The sequence below is a fragment of the Eucyclogobius newberryi genome, unplaced genomic scaffold (genome assembly GCF_026437365.1).
Source record: "Eucyclogobius newberryi isolate DKJ021-1_F unplaced genomic scaffold, fEucNew1.0.hap1 SCAF_12, whole genome shotgun sequence".
Lineage (NCBI taxonomy): Eukaryota > Metazoa > Chordata > Actinopteri > Gobiiformes > Gobiidae > Eucyclogobius > Eucyclogobius newberryi.
Window position 1 is genome coordinate 35,118,673 of NW_027315746.1, and position 15,942 is coordinate 35,134,614.

The 15,942-nt window shown below is 47.3% G+C and overlaps 1 protein-coding gene across 1 annotated transcript in view; it reads left to right on the plus strand.

Moving 5' to 3' along the window:
- dnai4 (dynein axonemal intermediate chain 4) overlaps positions 1-15,942 on the plus strand; it is an 82,583-nt gene that overhangs the window by 33,142 nt on the left and 33,499 nt on the right. Inside the window, exons 4-7 of the mRNA XM_072440517.1 lie at positions 8,122-8,278; positions 8,371-8,510; positions 9,553-9,714; positions 11,406-11,591. Of these exons, the coding sequence (XP_072296618.1) occupies positions 8,122-8,278; positions 8,371-8,510; positions 9,553-9,714; positions 11,406-11,591 (645 nt within the window). The remainder of the gene's footprint in view (positions 1-8,121; positions 8,279-8,370; positions 8,511-9,552; positions 9,715-11,405; positions 11,592-15,942) is intronic.

Below are 15,942 nucleotides of genomic sequence, written 5' to 3' on the forward strand. Positions count from 1 at the left end.
TCCTGTGTCATGTTGTCTTCCACTGTGATGTCCTGTGTCATGTTGTCTTCCACTGTGATGTCCTGTGTCATGTTGTCTTCCACTGTGATGTCCTGTGTCATGTTGTCCTCCACTGTGATGTCCTGTGTCATGTTGTCTTCCACTGTGATGTCCTGTGTCATGTTGTCCTCCACTGTGATGTCCTGTGTCATGTTGTCCTCCACTGTGATGTCCTGTGTCATGTTGTCTTCCACTGTGATGTCCTGTGTCATGTTGTCCTCCACTGTGATGTCCTGTGTCATGTTGTCCTCCACTGTGATGTCCTGTGTCATGTTGTCTTCCACTGTGATGTCCTGTGTCATGTTGTCTTCCACTGTGATGTCCTGTGTCATGTTGTCCTCCACTGTGATGTCCTGTGTCATGTTGTCTTCCACTGTGATGTCCTGTGTCATGTTGTCTTCCACTGTGATGTCCTGTGTCATGTTGTCCTCCACTGTGATGTCCTGTGTCATGTTGTCCTCCACTGTGATGTCCTGTGTCATGTTGTCTTCCACTGTGATGTCCTGTGTCATGTTGTCTTCCACTGTGATGTCCTGTGTCATGTTGTCCTCCACTGTGATGTCCTGTGTCATGTTGTCCTCCACTGTGATGTCCTGTGTCATGTTGTCCTCCACTGTGATGTCCTGTGTCATGTTGTCCTCCACTGTGATGTCCTGTGTCATGTTGTCTTCCACTGTGATGTCCTGTGTCATGTTGTCCTCCACTGTGATGTCCTGTGTCATGTTGTCCTCCACTGTGATGTCCTGTGTCATGTTCTCCTCCACTGTGATGTCCTGTGTCATGTTGTCTTCCACTGTGATGTCCTGTGTCATGTTGTCTTCCACTTTGATGTCCTGTGTCATGTTGTCTTCCACTGTGATGTCCTGTGTCATGTTGTCCTCCACTGTGATGTCCTGTGTCATGTTGTCCTCCACTGTGATGTCCTGTGTCATGTTGTCCTCCACTGTGATGTCCTGTGTCATGTTGTCTTCCACTGTGATGTCCTGTGTCATGTTGTCCTCCACTGTGATGTCCTGTGTCATGTTGTCCTCCACTGTGATGTCCTGTGTCATGTTGTCCTCCACTGTGATGTCCTGTGTCATGTTGTCTTCCACTGTGATGTCCTGTGTCATGTTGTCTTCCACTGTGATGTCCTGTGTCATGTTGTCTTCCACTGTGATGTCCTGTGTCATGTTGTCTTCCACTGTGATGTCCTGTGTCATGTTGTCTTCCACTGTGATGTCCTGTGTCATGTTGTCCTCCACTGTGATGTCCTGTGTCATGTTGTCTTCCACTGTGATGTCCTGTGTCATGTTGTCCTCCACTGTGATGTCCTGTGTCATGTTGTCCTCCACTGTGATGTCCTGTGTCATGTTGTCCTCCACTGTGATGTCCTGTGTCATGTTGTCCTCCACTGTGATGTCCTGTGTCATGTTGTCCTCCACTGTGATGTCCTGTGTCATGTTGTCCTCCACTGTGATGTCCTGTGTCATGTTGTCTTCCACTGTGATGTCCTGTGTCATGTTGTCTTCCACTGTGATGTCCTGTGTCATGTTGTCCTCCACTGTAATGTCCTGTGTCATGTTGTCCTCCACTGTGATGTCCTGTGTCATGTTGTCTTCCACTGTGATGTCCTGTGTCATGTTGTCCTCCACTGTGATGTCCTGTGTCATGTTGTCTTCCACTGTGATGTCCTGTGTCATGTTGTCTTCCACTGTGATGTCCTGTGTCATGTTGTCTTCCACTGTGATGTCCTGTGTCATGTTGTCCTCCACTGTGATGTCCTGTGTCATGTTGTCTTCCACTGTGATGTCCTGTGTCATGTTGTCTTCCACTGTGATGTCCTGTGTCATGTTGTCCTCCACTGTGATGTCCTGTGTCATGTTGTCTTCCACTGTGATGTCCTGTGTCATGTTGTCTTCCACTGTGATGTCCTGTGTCATGTTGTCTTCCACTGTGATGTCCTGTGTCATGTTGTCTTCCACTGTGATGTCCTGTGTCATGTTGTCTTCCACTGTGATGTCCTGTGTCATGTTGTCTTCCACTGTGATGTCCTGTGTCATGTTGTCCTCCACTGTGATGTCCTGTGTCATGTTGTCTTCCACTGTGATGTCCTGTGTCATGTTGTCCTCCACTGTGATGTCCTGTGTCATGTTGTCCTCCACTGTGATGTCCTGTGTCATGTTGTCCTCCACTGTGATGTCCTGTGTCATGTTGTCCTCCACTGTGATGTCCTGTGTCATGTTGTCTTCCACTGTGATGTCCTGTGTCATGTTGTCTTCCACTGTGATGTCCTGTGTCATGTTGTCTTCCACTGTGATGTCCTGTGTCATGTTGTCTTCCACTGTGATGTCCTGTGTCATGTTGTCCTCCACTGTGATGTCCTGTGTCATGTTGTCTTCCACTGTGATGTCCTGTGTCATGTTGTCTTCCACTGTGATGTCCTGTGTCATGTTGTCCTCCACTGTGATGTCCTTTGTCATGTTGTCCTCCACTGTGATGTCCTGTGTCATGTTGTCTTCCACTGTGATGTCCTGTGTCATGTTGTCTTCCACTGTGATGTCCTGTGTCATGTTGTCTTCCACTGTGATGTCCTGTGTCATGTTGTCCTCCACTGTGATGTCCTGTGTCATGTTGTCCTCCACTGTGATGTCCTGTGTCATGTTGTCCTCCACTGTGATGTCCTGTGTCATGTTGTCTTCCACTGTGATGTCCTGTGTCATGTTGTCCTCCACTGTGATGTCCTGTGTCATGTTGTCCTCCACTGTGATGTCCTGTGTCATGTTGTCCTCCACTGTGATGTCCTGTGTCATGTTGTCTTCCACTGTGATGTCCTGTGTCATGTTGTCTTCCACTGTGATGTCCTGTGTCATGTTGTCTTCCACTGTGATGTCCTGTGTCATGTTGTCTTCCACTGTGATGTCCTGTGTCATGTTGTCTTCCACTGTGATGTCCTGTGTCATGTTGTCCTCCACTGTGATGTCCTGTGTCATGTTGTCTTCCACTGTGATGTCCTGTGTCATGTTGTCCTCCACTGTGATGTCCTGTGTCATGTTGTCCTCCACTGTGATGTCCTGTGTCATGTTGTCCTCCACTGTGATGTCCTGTGTCATGTTGTCCTCCACTGTGATGTCCTGTGTCATGTTGTCCTCCACTGTGATGTCCTGTGTCATGTTGTCCTCCACTGTGATGTCCTGTGTCATGTTGTCTTCCACTGTGATGTCCTGTGTCATGTTGTCTTCCACTGTGATGTCCTGTGTCATGTTGTCCTCCACTGTAATGTCCTGTGTCATGTTGTCCTCCACTGTGATGTCCTGTGTCATGTTGTCTTCCACTGTGATGTCCTGTGTCATGTTGTCCTCCACTGTGATGTCCTGTGTCATGTTGTCTTCCACTGTGATGTCCTGTGTCATGTTGTCTTCCACTGTGATGTCCTGTGTCATGTTGTCTTCCACTGTGATGTCCTGTGTCATGTTGTCTTCCACTGTGATGTCCTGTGTCATGTTGTCTTCCACTGTGATGTCCTGTGTCATGTTGTCTTCCACTGTGATGTCCTGTGTCATGTTGTCTTCCACTGTGATGTCCTGTGTCATGTTGTCCTCCACTGTGATGTCCTGTGTCATGTTGTCCTCCACTGTGATGTCCTGTGTCATGTTGTCCTCCACTGTGATGTCCTGTGTCATGTTGTCCTCCACTGTGATGTCCTGTGTCATGTTGTCTTCCACTGTGATGTCCTGTGTCATGTTGTCTTCCACTGTGATGTCCTGTGTCATGTTGTCTTCCACTTTGATGTCCTGTGTCATGTTGTCTTCCACTGTGATGTCCTGTGTCATGTTGTCTTCCACTGTGATGTCCTGTGTCATGTTGTCTTCCACTTTGATGTCCTGTGTCATGTTGTCTTCCACTGTGATGTCCTGTGTCATGTTGTCCTCCACTGTGATGTCCTGTGTCATGTTGTCCTCCACTGTGATGTCCTGTGTCATGTTGTCCTCCACTGTGATGTCCTGTGTCATGTTGTCTTCCACTGTGATGTCCTGTGTCATGTTGTCCTCCACTGTGATGTCCTGTGTCATGTTGTCCTCCACTGTGATGTCCTGTGTCATGTTGTCTTCCACTGTGATGTCCTGTGTCATGTTGTCTTCCACTGTGATGTCCTGTGTCATGTTGTCTTCCACTGTGATGTCCTGTGTCATGTTGTCTTCCACTGTGATGTCCTGTGTCATGTTGTCTTCCACTGTGATGTCCTGTGTCATGTTGTCCTCCACTGTGATGTCCTGTGTCATGTTGTCTTCCACTGTGATGTCCTGTGTCATGTTGTCCTCCACTGTGATGTCCTGTGTCATGTTGTCCTCCACTGTGATGTCCTGTGTCATGTTGTCCTCCACTGTGATGTCCTGTGTCATGTTGTCCTCCACTGTGATGTCCTGTGTTATGTTGTCCTCCACTGTGATGTCCTGTGTCATGTTGTCCTCCACTGTGATGTCCTGTGTCATGTTGTCTTCCACTGTGATGTCCTGTGTCATGTTGTCTTCCACTGTGATGTCCTGTGTCATGTTGTCCTCCACTGTAATGTCCTGTGTCATGTTGTCCTCCACTGTGATGTCCTCTGTCATGTTGTCTTCCACTGTGATGTCCTGTGTCATGTTGTCCTCCACTGTGATGTCCTGTGTCATGTTGTCTTCCACTGTGATGTCCTGTGTCATGTTGTCTTCCACTGTGATGTCCTGTGTCATGTTGTCTTCCACTGTGATGTCCTGTGTCATGTTGTCCTCCACTGTGATGTCCTGTGTCATGTTGTCTTCCACTGTGATGTCCTGTGTCATGTTGTCTTCCACTGTGATGTCCTGTGTCATGTTGTCCTCCACTGTGATGTCCTGTGTCATGTTGTCCTCCACTGTGATGTCCTGTGTCATGTTGTCCTCCACTGTGATGTCCTGTGTCATGTTGTCCTCCACTGTGATGTCCTGTGTCATGTTGTCTTCCACTGTGATGTCCTGTGTCATGTTGTCTTCCACTGTGATGTCCTGTGTCATGTTGTCTTCCACTGTGATGTCCTGTGTCATGTTGTCCTCCACTGTGATGTCCTGTGTCATGTTGTCTTCCACTGTGATGTCCTGTGTCATGTTGTCCTCCACTGTGATGTCCTGTGTCATGTTGTCCTCCACTGTGATGTCCTGTGTCATGTTGTCCTCCACTGTGATGTCCTGTGTCATGTTGTCCTCCACTGTGATGTCCTGTGTCATGTTGTCTTCCACTGTGATGTCCTGTGTCATGTTGTCTTCCACTGTGATGTCCTGTGTCATGTTGTCTTCCACTGTGATGTCCTGTGTCATGTTGTCTTCCACTGTGATGTCCTGTGTCATGTTGTCTTCCACTGTGATGTCCTGTGTCATGTTGTCCTCCACTGTGATGTCCTGTGTCATGTTGTCTTCCACTGTGATGTCCTGTGTCATGTTGTCTTCCACTGTGATGTCCTGTGTCATGTTGTCCTCCACTGTGATGTCCTGTGTCATGTTGTCTTCCACTGTGATGTCCTGTGTCATGTTGTCCTCCACTGTGATGTCCTGTGTCATGTTGTCCTCCACTGTGATGTCCTGTGTCATGTTGTCCTCCACTGTGATGTCCTGTGTCATGTTGTCCTCCACTGTCATGTCCTGTGTCATGTTGTCTTCCACTGTGATGTCCTGTGTCATGTTGTCCTCCACTGTGATGTCCTGTGTCATGTTGTCTTCCACTGTGATGTCCTGTGTCATGTTGTCTTCCACTGTGATGTCCTGTGTCATGTTGTCTTCCACTGTGATGTCCTGTGTCATGTTGTCTTCCACTGTGATGTCCTGTGTCATGTTGTCTTCCACTGTGATGTCCTGTGTCATGTTGTCTTCCACTGTGATGTCCTGTGTCATGTTGTCTTCCACTGTGATGTCCTGTGTCATGTTGTCCTCCACTGTGATGTCCTGTGTCATGTTGTCTTCCACTGTGATGTCCTGTGTCATGTTGTCTTCCACTGTGATGTCCTGTGTCATGTTGTCCTCCACTGTGATGTCCTGTGTCATGTTGTCTTCCACTGTGATGTCCTGTGTCATGTTGTCTTCCACTGTGATGTCCTGTGTCATGTTGTCCTCCACTGTGATGTCCTGTGTCATGTTGTCTTCCACTGTGATGTCCTGTGTCATGTTGTCTTCCACTGTGATGTCCTGTGTCATGTTGTCCTCCACTGTGATGTCCTGTGTCATGTTGTCCTCCACTGTGATGTCCTGTGTCATGTTGTCTTCCACTGTGATGTCCTGTGTCATGTTGTCTTCCACTGTGATGTCCTGTGTCATGTTGTCTTCCACTGTGATGTCCTGTGTCATGTTGTCCTCCACTGTGATGTCCTGTGTCATGTTGTCCTCCACTGTGATGTCCTGTGTCATGTTGTCCTCCACTGTGATGTCCTGTGTCATGTTGTCTTCCACTGTGATGTCCTGTGTCATGTTGTCCTCCACTGTGATGTCCTGTGTCATGTTGTCCTCCACTGTGATGTCCTGTGTCATGTTGTCCTCCACTGTGATGTCCTGTGTCATGTTGTCTTCCACTGTGATGTCCTGTGTCATGTTGTCTTCCACTGTGATGTCCTGTGTCATGTTGTCTTCCACTGTGATGTCCTGTGTCATGTTGTCCTCCACTGTGATGTCCTGTGTCATGTTGTCTTCCACTGTGATGTCCTGTGTCATGTTGTCCTCCACTGTGATGTCCTGTGTCATGTTGTCCTCCACTGTGATGTCCTGTGTCATGTTGTCCTCCACTGTGATGTCCTGTGTCATGTTGTCCTCCACTGTGATGTCCTGTGTCATGTTGTCCTCCACTGTGATGTCCTGTGTCATGTTGTCCTCCACTGTGATGTCCTGTGTCATGTTGTCTTCCACTGTGATGTCCTGTGTCATGTTGTCTTCCACTGTGATGTCCTGTGTCATGTTGTCCTCCACTGTAATGTCCTGTGTCATGTTGTCCTCCACTGTGATGTCCTGTGTCATGTTGTCTTCCACTGTGATGTCCTGTGTCATGTTGTCCTCCACTGTGATGTCCTGTGTCATGTTGTCTTCCACTGTGATGTCCTGTGTCATGTTGTCTTCCACTGTGATGTCCTGTGTCATGTTGTCTTCCACTGTGATGTCCTGTGTCATGTTGTCCTCCACTGTGATGTCCTGTGTCATGTTGTCTTCCACTGTGATGTCCTGTGTCATGTTGTCTTCCACTGTGATGTCCTGTGTCATGTTGTCCTCCACTGTGATGTCCTGTGTCATGTTGTCCTCCACTGTGATGTCCTGTGTCATGTTGTCCTCCACTGTGATGTCCTGTGTCATGTTGTCCTCCACTGTGATGTCCTGTGTCATGTTGTCTTCCACTGTGATGTCCTGTGTCATGTTGTCTTCCACTGTGATGTCCTGTGTCATGTTGTCTTCCACTGTGATGTCCTGTGTCATGTTGTCCTCCACTGTGATGTCCTGTGTCATGTTGTCTTCCACTGTGATGTCCTGTGTCATGTTGTCCTCCACTGTGATGTCCTGTGTCATGTTGTCCTCCACTGTGATGTCCTGTGTCATGTTGTCCTCCACTGTGATGTCCTGTGTCATGTTGTCTTCCACTGTGATGTCCTGTGTCATGTTGTCTTCCACTGTGATGTCCTGTGTCATGTTGTCCTCCACTGTGATGTCCTGTGTCATGTTGTCTTCCACTGTGATGTCCTGTGTCATGTTGTCCTCCACTGTGATGTCCTGTGTCATGTTGTCCTCCACTGTGATGTCCTGTGTCATGTTGTCTTCCACTGTGATGTCCTGTGTCATGTTGTCCTCCACTGTGATGTCCTGTGTCATGTTGTCCTCCACTGTGATGTCCTGTGTCATGTTGTCCTCCACTGTGATGTCCTGTGTCATGTTGTCCTCCACTGTGATGTCCTGTGTCATGTTGTCTTCCACTGTGATGTCCTGTGTCATGTTGTCTTCCACTGTGATGTCCTGTGTCATGTTGTCTTCCACTGTGATGTCCTGTGTCATGTTGTCTTCCACTGTGATGTCCTGTGTCATGTTGTCTTCCACTGTGATGTCCTGTGTCCTGTTGTCGTAGACGCTCAGACTAAAAAGGCCCCCGTGAAGGAGGAGGTGACGGAGCAAACCCTGAGTGAGCAGATCCACGTCTTCCTCTCAGAAACAGACACCATGTCTCTGCTGGATCTGCCCTCCACATTTATGTCGTCTGAGGCTGAAGATGCACAGATCGTCACGTGGGTCATCCTGGGTCATCTCTCGCTGCGGAGACGTTTAACGTACAATTATAGTATTATATATATATATATGTGTGTGTGATGTGCTCCAGGGAGAGGAATAAAAAGTATGCTGAGCTCTGCAAGAACAAAGCTGGGAATGAGAAGTACATGGAGCGAGCGGCGCAGACTCTGGATCCTCCGTCCAAACACAAGATGGTCCAGAGCGACAGCGTCACCACGGCGACGACAGGTGAGGCCTGGAGGACTTTACTGTTCTGTCAGGAGCAGACACTGACCACAGGGCCGCACCTTCCAGAACCTTGGTGGGGGATTCACTTGTGCATGTTTTGTTGTGACGTTAACTATTATGTTTGAATACATTATAAACCAAGTCACATTTGAAATAAGTTGAGAGGAGACTTCTAGATGACACAACATGCAAATCTCGCGCTACAATATTATTACAATATTTACTGCGATATTGTTTGGAGGCAGAAATGTAGAAATGATCATTTTTCCTTTTAAAATGGCTTGACTTTGGTGTGAAACGTTTCGGTCGTATTCCAAAGATGTAAGATATAAAAGGACTTATTCATTATTATGTCTGCACAGAAATGGAGCAAAGATCATGGTTCATGTCGTCACCTCTGGTTTTCAGCTGCTCCTGCAACAAAACTATTCATTTCCACAAAGAATCTATTGTGAAAGCCACTATATTATTGAAAGACTTTTGACACAAAATATGACATTATTTTGTGCATTGTTACATGTCTGATTCCAGATAGAATAGACAATATTGACAACTAAATTGTAAAATTCAGAAAAGAGAGTTAATAATGCTGCTCTCTTTGTCTTTAAAAGGCCTTTCTGAGTTTAGAGTCTGTCCAAAGAACCATGATCAAAACAAGACTTTCAATCAATCCTTTATTTGTCCCGAGAGGCAGCTCAAGCCAAAGTCTGAAAACAGCTCCACAGGAGGACCGGGACTAACAGTCCTCTGGACCAAAGTGTCCCTCTGTGTCCCTCTGTGTCCCTCTGTGTCCCTCTGTGTCCTGCTGTGTCCTGCTGTGACATCACAGCCAGGAGCAGGTGAACTCTGGACACAACAGGAACACTCTCTTCTCACTGCCATTATTTATTATAACGTCCCTAATGCTTTGGGTCGATCGTGTCCTTTTGCTGTGAGATGAGAGTTCTAAAAGACACATTTTAAATATACAGTTTAGATTAAATATCAAATCTATATCATCTTCTCATTGTTGGATGTCATATGCTCTGTGTCTGAGCCGCAGGTACGTTTGTGTCCACATGGGACATGTTTGACTCACTGTGCGGGGCAGAGCCGGAGGCCCCAGTGAGAACAGACAGAGAGCTGGGGCAGGAGGGCCCAGAGGGGCCCCTGACCTCCAGTCGAGCTGACCACAGCACCTCACTGGGCAGCTCCAGTGGAACAGGTAACTCACACAAACTTATAACACATGTTATAGACATTTTCAATAGAATCTGTGATGAAAGGAGCCAAATGCAGCAGGAAAAGGAGGTATATAACGCCAAATAACTGAGCTGTACATTGTATTTTCATTTCTCATTCCTGAGTTTTGAGTTAAGATAGTGTTTTCACCTTGGTAACAACATCCCCAGTGTACATGGTGCGAAGGCAAAGCTACTGCATTTATAAAATATAGTTTTATTTGATATTCAAAAATAATGGTTGATTTCAAATGGCTCTAGCAAAGACACACCTCATATTAGACACTCAACAACAACTCTCTGGTTCCAAATATCATGAAATGGTGCATTTTATATCATAATAATATATATTGTTAATATATTGTTTATAATGATGTAATAAAGACAAACACATTGCTTCAAACATGTCAAATGAAGTGTAAATGTTTCGTCCTCACCCCAGTTACCACCTCATCCCTCCGTTCGCCCTCCCGGTTCTAAAATGTCAGTTAGCATATTAATTAGCTTCTCCTGCGCCCCCTGCAGGTCTTACCTTTTAGTTTAGAGGAAACTATGATTCTGTTTGATGTCAAATCATAAGACTTTGGAAAAACAGTGCTAAAAAGCTTCAGAGATGCAAGGTCAGAAATGTTGGAGAATGAGAACATGAAGATTCCAAGGAATCATGTCCTATATTGATAGAAAATGTGTTTCTTGCTCATTTTGTCTTAAATGTTTTTTTATTTTTTCAACCATTAAAATTTAGAGGGGGAAATGAAAATACTGAAAATATTTTTGTATATTCTTGAAATCTAGATTTTTTGGGGGGGACAAAACTACTTCTCATTTTTTGAATTGATTGCCCTGTATTGCCCTTTGGGTTACGCAGTGGCATAACATGAATGCAATAACCCTTTTGTGATTATGAGCGCTTTCACTCAGACAGAACCTCTAGATCAACTTTATAATGAACTAAATGTAATATGATGATCTACTTTTGTTATAATTCCCAACATTTTAACTGGATCGGGAAAAGTATAAAATACTTTACATATGTTTTGAGGAGTTAATGTTAGTATATTTATGGTGACATCCTGCATAAAGGTTTTGAGTTCAAGTCCCGACTTTGAGCTTTTGAACACATTCTCCAGGAAATTGTTTCTGTTGAGCAAAAATCAGCCCAAACCACTACATCTAAAACTTTCAGTCAGCACATTTTTGTGAAATATTTTTTACTATTTAAATATTGTCATTTTTTCAATTTATTACAAAACAAAACACAGAAGAATAGAACACGTCCAGAGAAAGGAGACATCAACCGAAATCAGAACCAATAACAGCCATAAAAGAAAAGAAAAAGAAAAGAAAAATCTGTCAAATATGTCCATTTTCAAATGAAGTCCAAATGTAATTTCTTCCATGTCATGAATGTCCATTAAAATGTCCCTGATCATGAGAGCACATTTTAAAAGGACATTTGGACTGTGGACGTTTCCTTTGGGTTCTGAGTGCCATGATGTCTCCTCTCTCCGGTCGTGTTCTAATCTCCTGTGTTTTGTTTTGTTATAAATTTGAAGAAAAAAAAAAAGAAATATTGAATATTAAAAAGACGTTTCAGACATTTAGTTTAGTTCCTGACTCACCTCCAAGTATTTTGTAACAGAGCAAGACTTAGTGGATGCATTTGTATCTGCAGAAAGTGCCACGAGCTCCATGAAGGACCTGGAGGTGTTTGAGCTTCACAGTGAGAGTGAGAGTGACCTGCAGCTGCTCCTGACCTCCAGCACCTTCCACCACAGTCTGCTGCTGATGGAGAGGAGCCTCGTGGCCAACACACTCCAACACAAACTGGCTGCTTACAGACTACTGCCCATCCTGCCAGGTGTGTCCATCCTGCCAGGTGTGTCCATCCTGCCAGGTGTGTCCATCCTGTCAGGTGTGTCCATCCTGCCAGGTGTGTCCATCCTGCCAGGTGTGTCCATCCTGCCAGGTGTGTCCATCCTGTCAGGTGTGTCCATCCTGCCAGGTGTGTCCATCCTGCCAGGTGTGTCCATCCTGTCAGGTGTGTCCATCCTGCCAGGTGTGTCCATCCTGTCAGGTGTGTCCATCCTGTCAGGTGTGTCCATCCTGTCAGGTGTGTCCATCCTGCCAGGTGTGTCCATCCTGCCAGGTGTGTCCATCCTGCCAGGTGCGTCCACGCTGCAGGTGCGTCCACGCTGCTGCAGGTGCGTCCACGCTGCAGGTGGGTCCACGCTGCAGGTGTGTCCACGCTGCAGGTGTGTCCACGCTGCTGCAGGTGTGTCCACGCTGCTGCAGGTGTGTCCACGCTGCTGCAGGTGTGTCCACGCTGCAGGTGCGTCCACGCTGCTGCAGGTGTGTCCACGCTGCAGATGCGTCCACGCTGCTGCAGATGTGTCCACGCTGCAGGTGCGTCCACGCTGCTGCAGGTGTGTCCACGCTGCTGCAGGTGTGTCCACGCTGCTGCAGGTGTGTCCACGCTGCAGGTGGGTCCACGCTGCTGCAGGTGTGTTCGCGCTGCAGGTGTGTTCGCGCTGCAGGTGTGTTCGCGCTGCAGGTGTGTTCGCGCTGCAGGTGTGTTCGCGCTGCAGGTGTGTTCGCGCTGCAGGTGTGTTCGCGCTGCAGGTGTGTTCGCGCTGCAGGTGTGTCCATCCTACCAGGTGTGTGCTGCAGGTGTGTCCACGCTGCAGGTGTGTCCGCGCTGCAGGTGTGTCCGCGCTGCAGGTGTGTCCTGGCGCTGCAGGTGTGTCCTGGCGCTGCAGGTGTGTCCTGGCGCTGCAGGTGTGTCCTGGCGCTGCAGGCGTGTCCGCGCTGCAGGCGTGTCCTGGCGCTGCAGGTGTGTCCGCGCTGCAGGTGTGTCCTGGCGCTGCAGGCGTGTCCGCGCTGCATGCGTGTCCGTGCTGCAGGCGTGTCCACGCTGCAGGCGTGTCCTGGCGCTGCAGGCGTGTCCGCGCTGCAGGCGTGTCCTGGCGCTGCAGGCGTGTCCGCGCTGCAGGCGTGTCCGCGCTGCAGGTGTGCGGGATTTTTGGGAGTAACGTGTTTCACTTTCAGGTACATGTTTAAGCAATTCAACTCAATGAGTCACCAAGTACTTGGGCATCCACATTACAGTGATTTACTGTAGGAAACACAAGTTAAACAATGTCACGACAAGCTGACATTCTGAGGCTCAGGTCATCTCCTGTAACTCACGAGTAAACAAACCGCTCCCTCAAATTGCGCATCTGGGGTCCTTAAAGATGGGCTGCAACGGTGGTTAATAAGTGGAATAGAGAATAATCAGTGAAGACACACCGGGAGATTGCAGTAGCCGGAAGTCCACCGTTCTCCTCTGACATGTGCTAAACCGAGTGGAATTTTGTGTTTCATACGACGAATCTTGGCGTTATCTGCAGTGACACAGAGATGTGCAGCACTGCACTGCTCTCCAGAGGGAAGCGGGCTCTTTGAGGGGCCCAAACGGAAGAGTAGAGGACGACCAAGAGAATGGTTTGGAATCCCAAATCGGTGATGTGTGGCAAGTCTGGTCCAATGCTTTGCTACCGACATTTTCCTAAACCTTGTGAAATATCGACTAGGATATTCTAAAAAGTAAGTTGCAAGATATTTTCACATCGAGGCAGTCGTCTGTGCTTTTGTAGCCGCCGTATGTGGCTGTCTGACTGACGCGGTGTGTGTGATGCTGCTGTTGTTCACGATGAGAGTGCTCATTTTATGCATATTACTGGTTGTGATATACCAGGAAGTTGAATGGATTTGAAATGAAATCGAGCCACAGCACGTTCTCGACTCCCGTTTTCAGGTCAGTTTGACGAGTAATTTGCAGTTTCGAACTAAAACAGTCAAGAACCTCGTCATCATTGTATTTCACACAATTTCATGGGAAATATTCCAGTTTAACACGCACCATTCAGAAAGTCTCTGATGTCCGGCCTCCATCTCATTCTCGTCTCCTCATCGTCATTCTCATCCGCGATCTGGACCTGTTCTTCACCTGGATGCTGTTCATCATCCGTTGAAATCCTCTCACTTGACGAGGATTCACTTGTATTTTGCTCGCTCTCGCTGCCCACTTCAGTGTAAATATCCTCAGTGTTAGACAATGTCCCGCTGTGACCACACGTTTCCGGGTTAAGTCAAGGCAAAAACACGGACGCAGCAAAAGAGCGTAATTCTTTTAAATAATAGTCTATTTTTTTATCAATTAAGATATTAGTATCTGAATATATTAAGACTTGGATACTAACGGCCGACGATGATAATTACCTTTGCAGCCCATCTTTAAGTGTAAACTGGAGAAACATGCAGCAAAGCAGTGCAACATTTATGCTCAAATCTTGGATTGAAAACTCTTGAGGAACGGAAAAAACAACTCTGATGTAAAACATTTAGTGCTGGGCAACTTAACGCGTTATTATCGCCTTAACTCATCACTTATTTAACGCCATCAATTATTTTAACGTGCGTTAACGCAGGTCGGATTCCCCTGGTCCAGTTCTAAAGCCTCGTTGAGAGCGCTGCAGATGAATTGCGCCCGACGCAGAATTTAAGCACGTGAACATGAGAAAGACAAACGGACTTGACGCACGTTCTCGACGAGCCAGACTCATGTCCGTAAAATACACTCAGCAGCAGACGTGCGTCTGAGTCGTCTGCACATGCTCAGTGGAGGAGAGTCGTCCTGCACATGCTCAGTGGAGGAGAGTCGTCCTGCACATGCTCAGTGGAGGAGAGTCGTCCTGCACATGCTCAGTGGAGGAGAGTCGTCCTGCACATGCTCAGTGGAGGAGAGTCGTCCTGCACATGCTCAGTGGAGGAGAGTCGTCCTGCACATGCTCAGTGGAGGAGAGTCGTCCTGCACATGCTCAGTGGAGGAGAGTCGTCCTGCACATGCTCAGTGGAGGAGAGTCGTCCTGCACATGCTCAGTGGAGGAGAGTCGTCCTGCACATGCTCAGTGGAAGAGAGTCGTCCTGCACATGCTCAGTGGAGGAGAGTCGTCCTGCACATGCTCAGTGGAGGAGAGTCGTCCTGCACATGCTCAGTGGAGGAGAGTCGTCCTGCACATGCTCAGTGGAGGAGAGTCGTCCTGCACATGCTCAGTGGAGGAGAGTCGTCCTGCACATGCTCAGTGGAGGAGAGTCGTCCTGCACATGCTCAGTGGAGGAGAGTCGTCCTGCACATGCTCAGTGGAGGAGAGTCGTCCTGCACATGCTCAGTGGAGGAGAGTCGTCCTGCACATGCTCAGTGGAGGAGAGTCGTCCTGCACATGCTCAGTGGAGGAGTTGGATGTTGGATCATGGCTTTGGTTTATTAACTTTACAAAGTCAGCTGCTGTAGGCGCCAGCCGAGGCAACCCGCCGGGGGCCCGCGTGAGCAGGTCCCGCCGGGGGCCCCCGTATGAGCAGGTCCCGACGGGCGCCGTAGCTGGGGAGATCCACGAGAAGGGCCCGGCGCGCGTCTTTATCAGATGAAAACGTGAATAATCTGGTGCCTTAGCAACTGGCTCATTGCAGAGGAGTAAAAAAACACCCAGTTTTAGGAATTTACAAACTTTTCTGGTTCTTTTCGATGCCCTGGCAGTGGCAATAAGCTTTAGTTTTGTGTTTGACATTGTTTAAGTTAAAATATACACAATGTATTTATTTGTATTGAACTGGTTAAGTGTTTGTTTAACTCATGTTATGGCGCTTTAGTGTCAAGTTCTAAGAATTTACAAACTGTGTTTTCTGCTTTAGGGACATTTGGTACTAGACTGGTTCTGCTGCTCCTAAAATGTGTTTTGAGTCTAATGTTTCATGACATTACAATGTTTCTGACGTTTCCTCTGAAGTCTGTTCATCTTTAATGATTGTGGCTCAGGATTTTGTGGCAAGTGAATACTTATATTATATTATATATTTTACTGCTACTGAATAAAAATGCTGATGCACTTTACACTTCTTTTGAATTCATTTATAATTTTGCACGTAAAAATGTGATTAATCGTGATTAATCAGGGAAATAATGCGATTAATCGCGATTAAAAATTTTCATCGTTGCCCAGCCCTAATAAAATTACCAATAAACATGTAGCAGCCACTCCCTTACTCCATTGGAGCAGCCAACCAGATCTTCTCATCCAGACATGTCTCAGACTATAAGACCCAACACTGTTCTAAGATGGAATCAACCACCAACTGAAGACTGACTATGACCGACTTTGGACTCTGGGAAC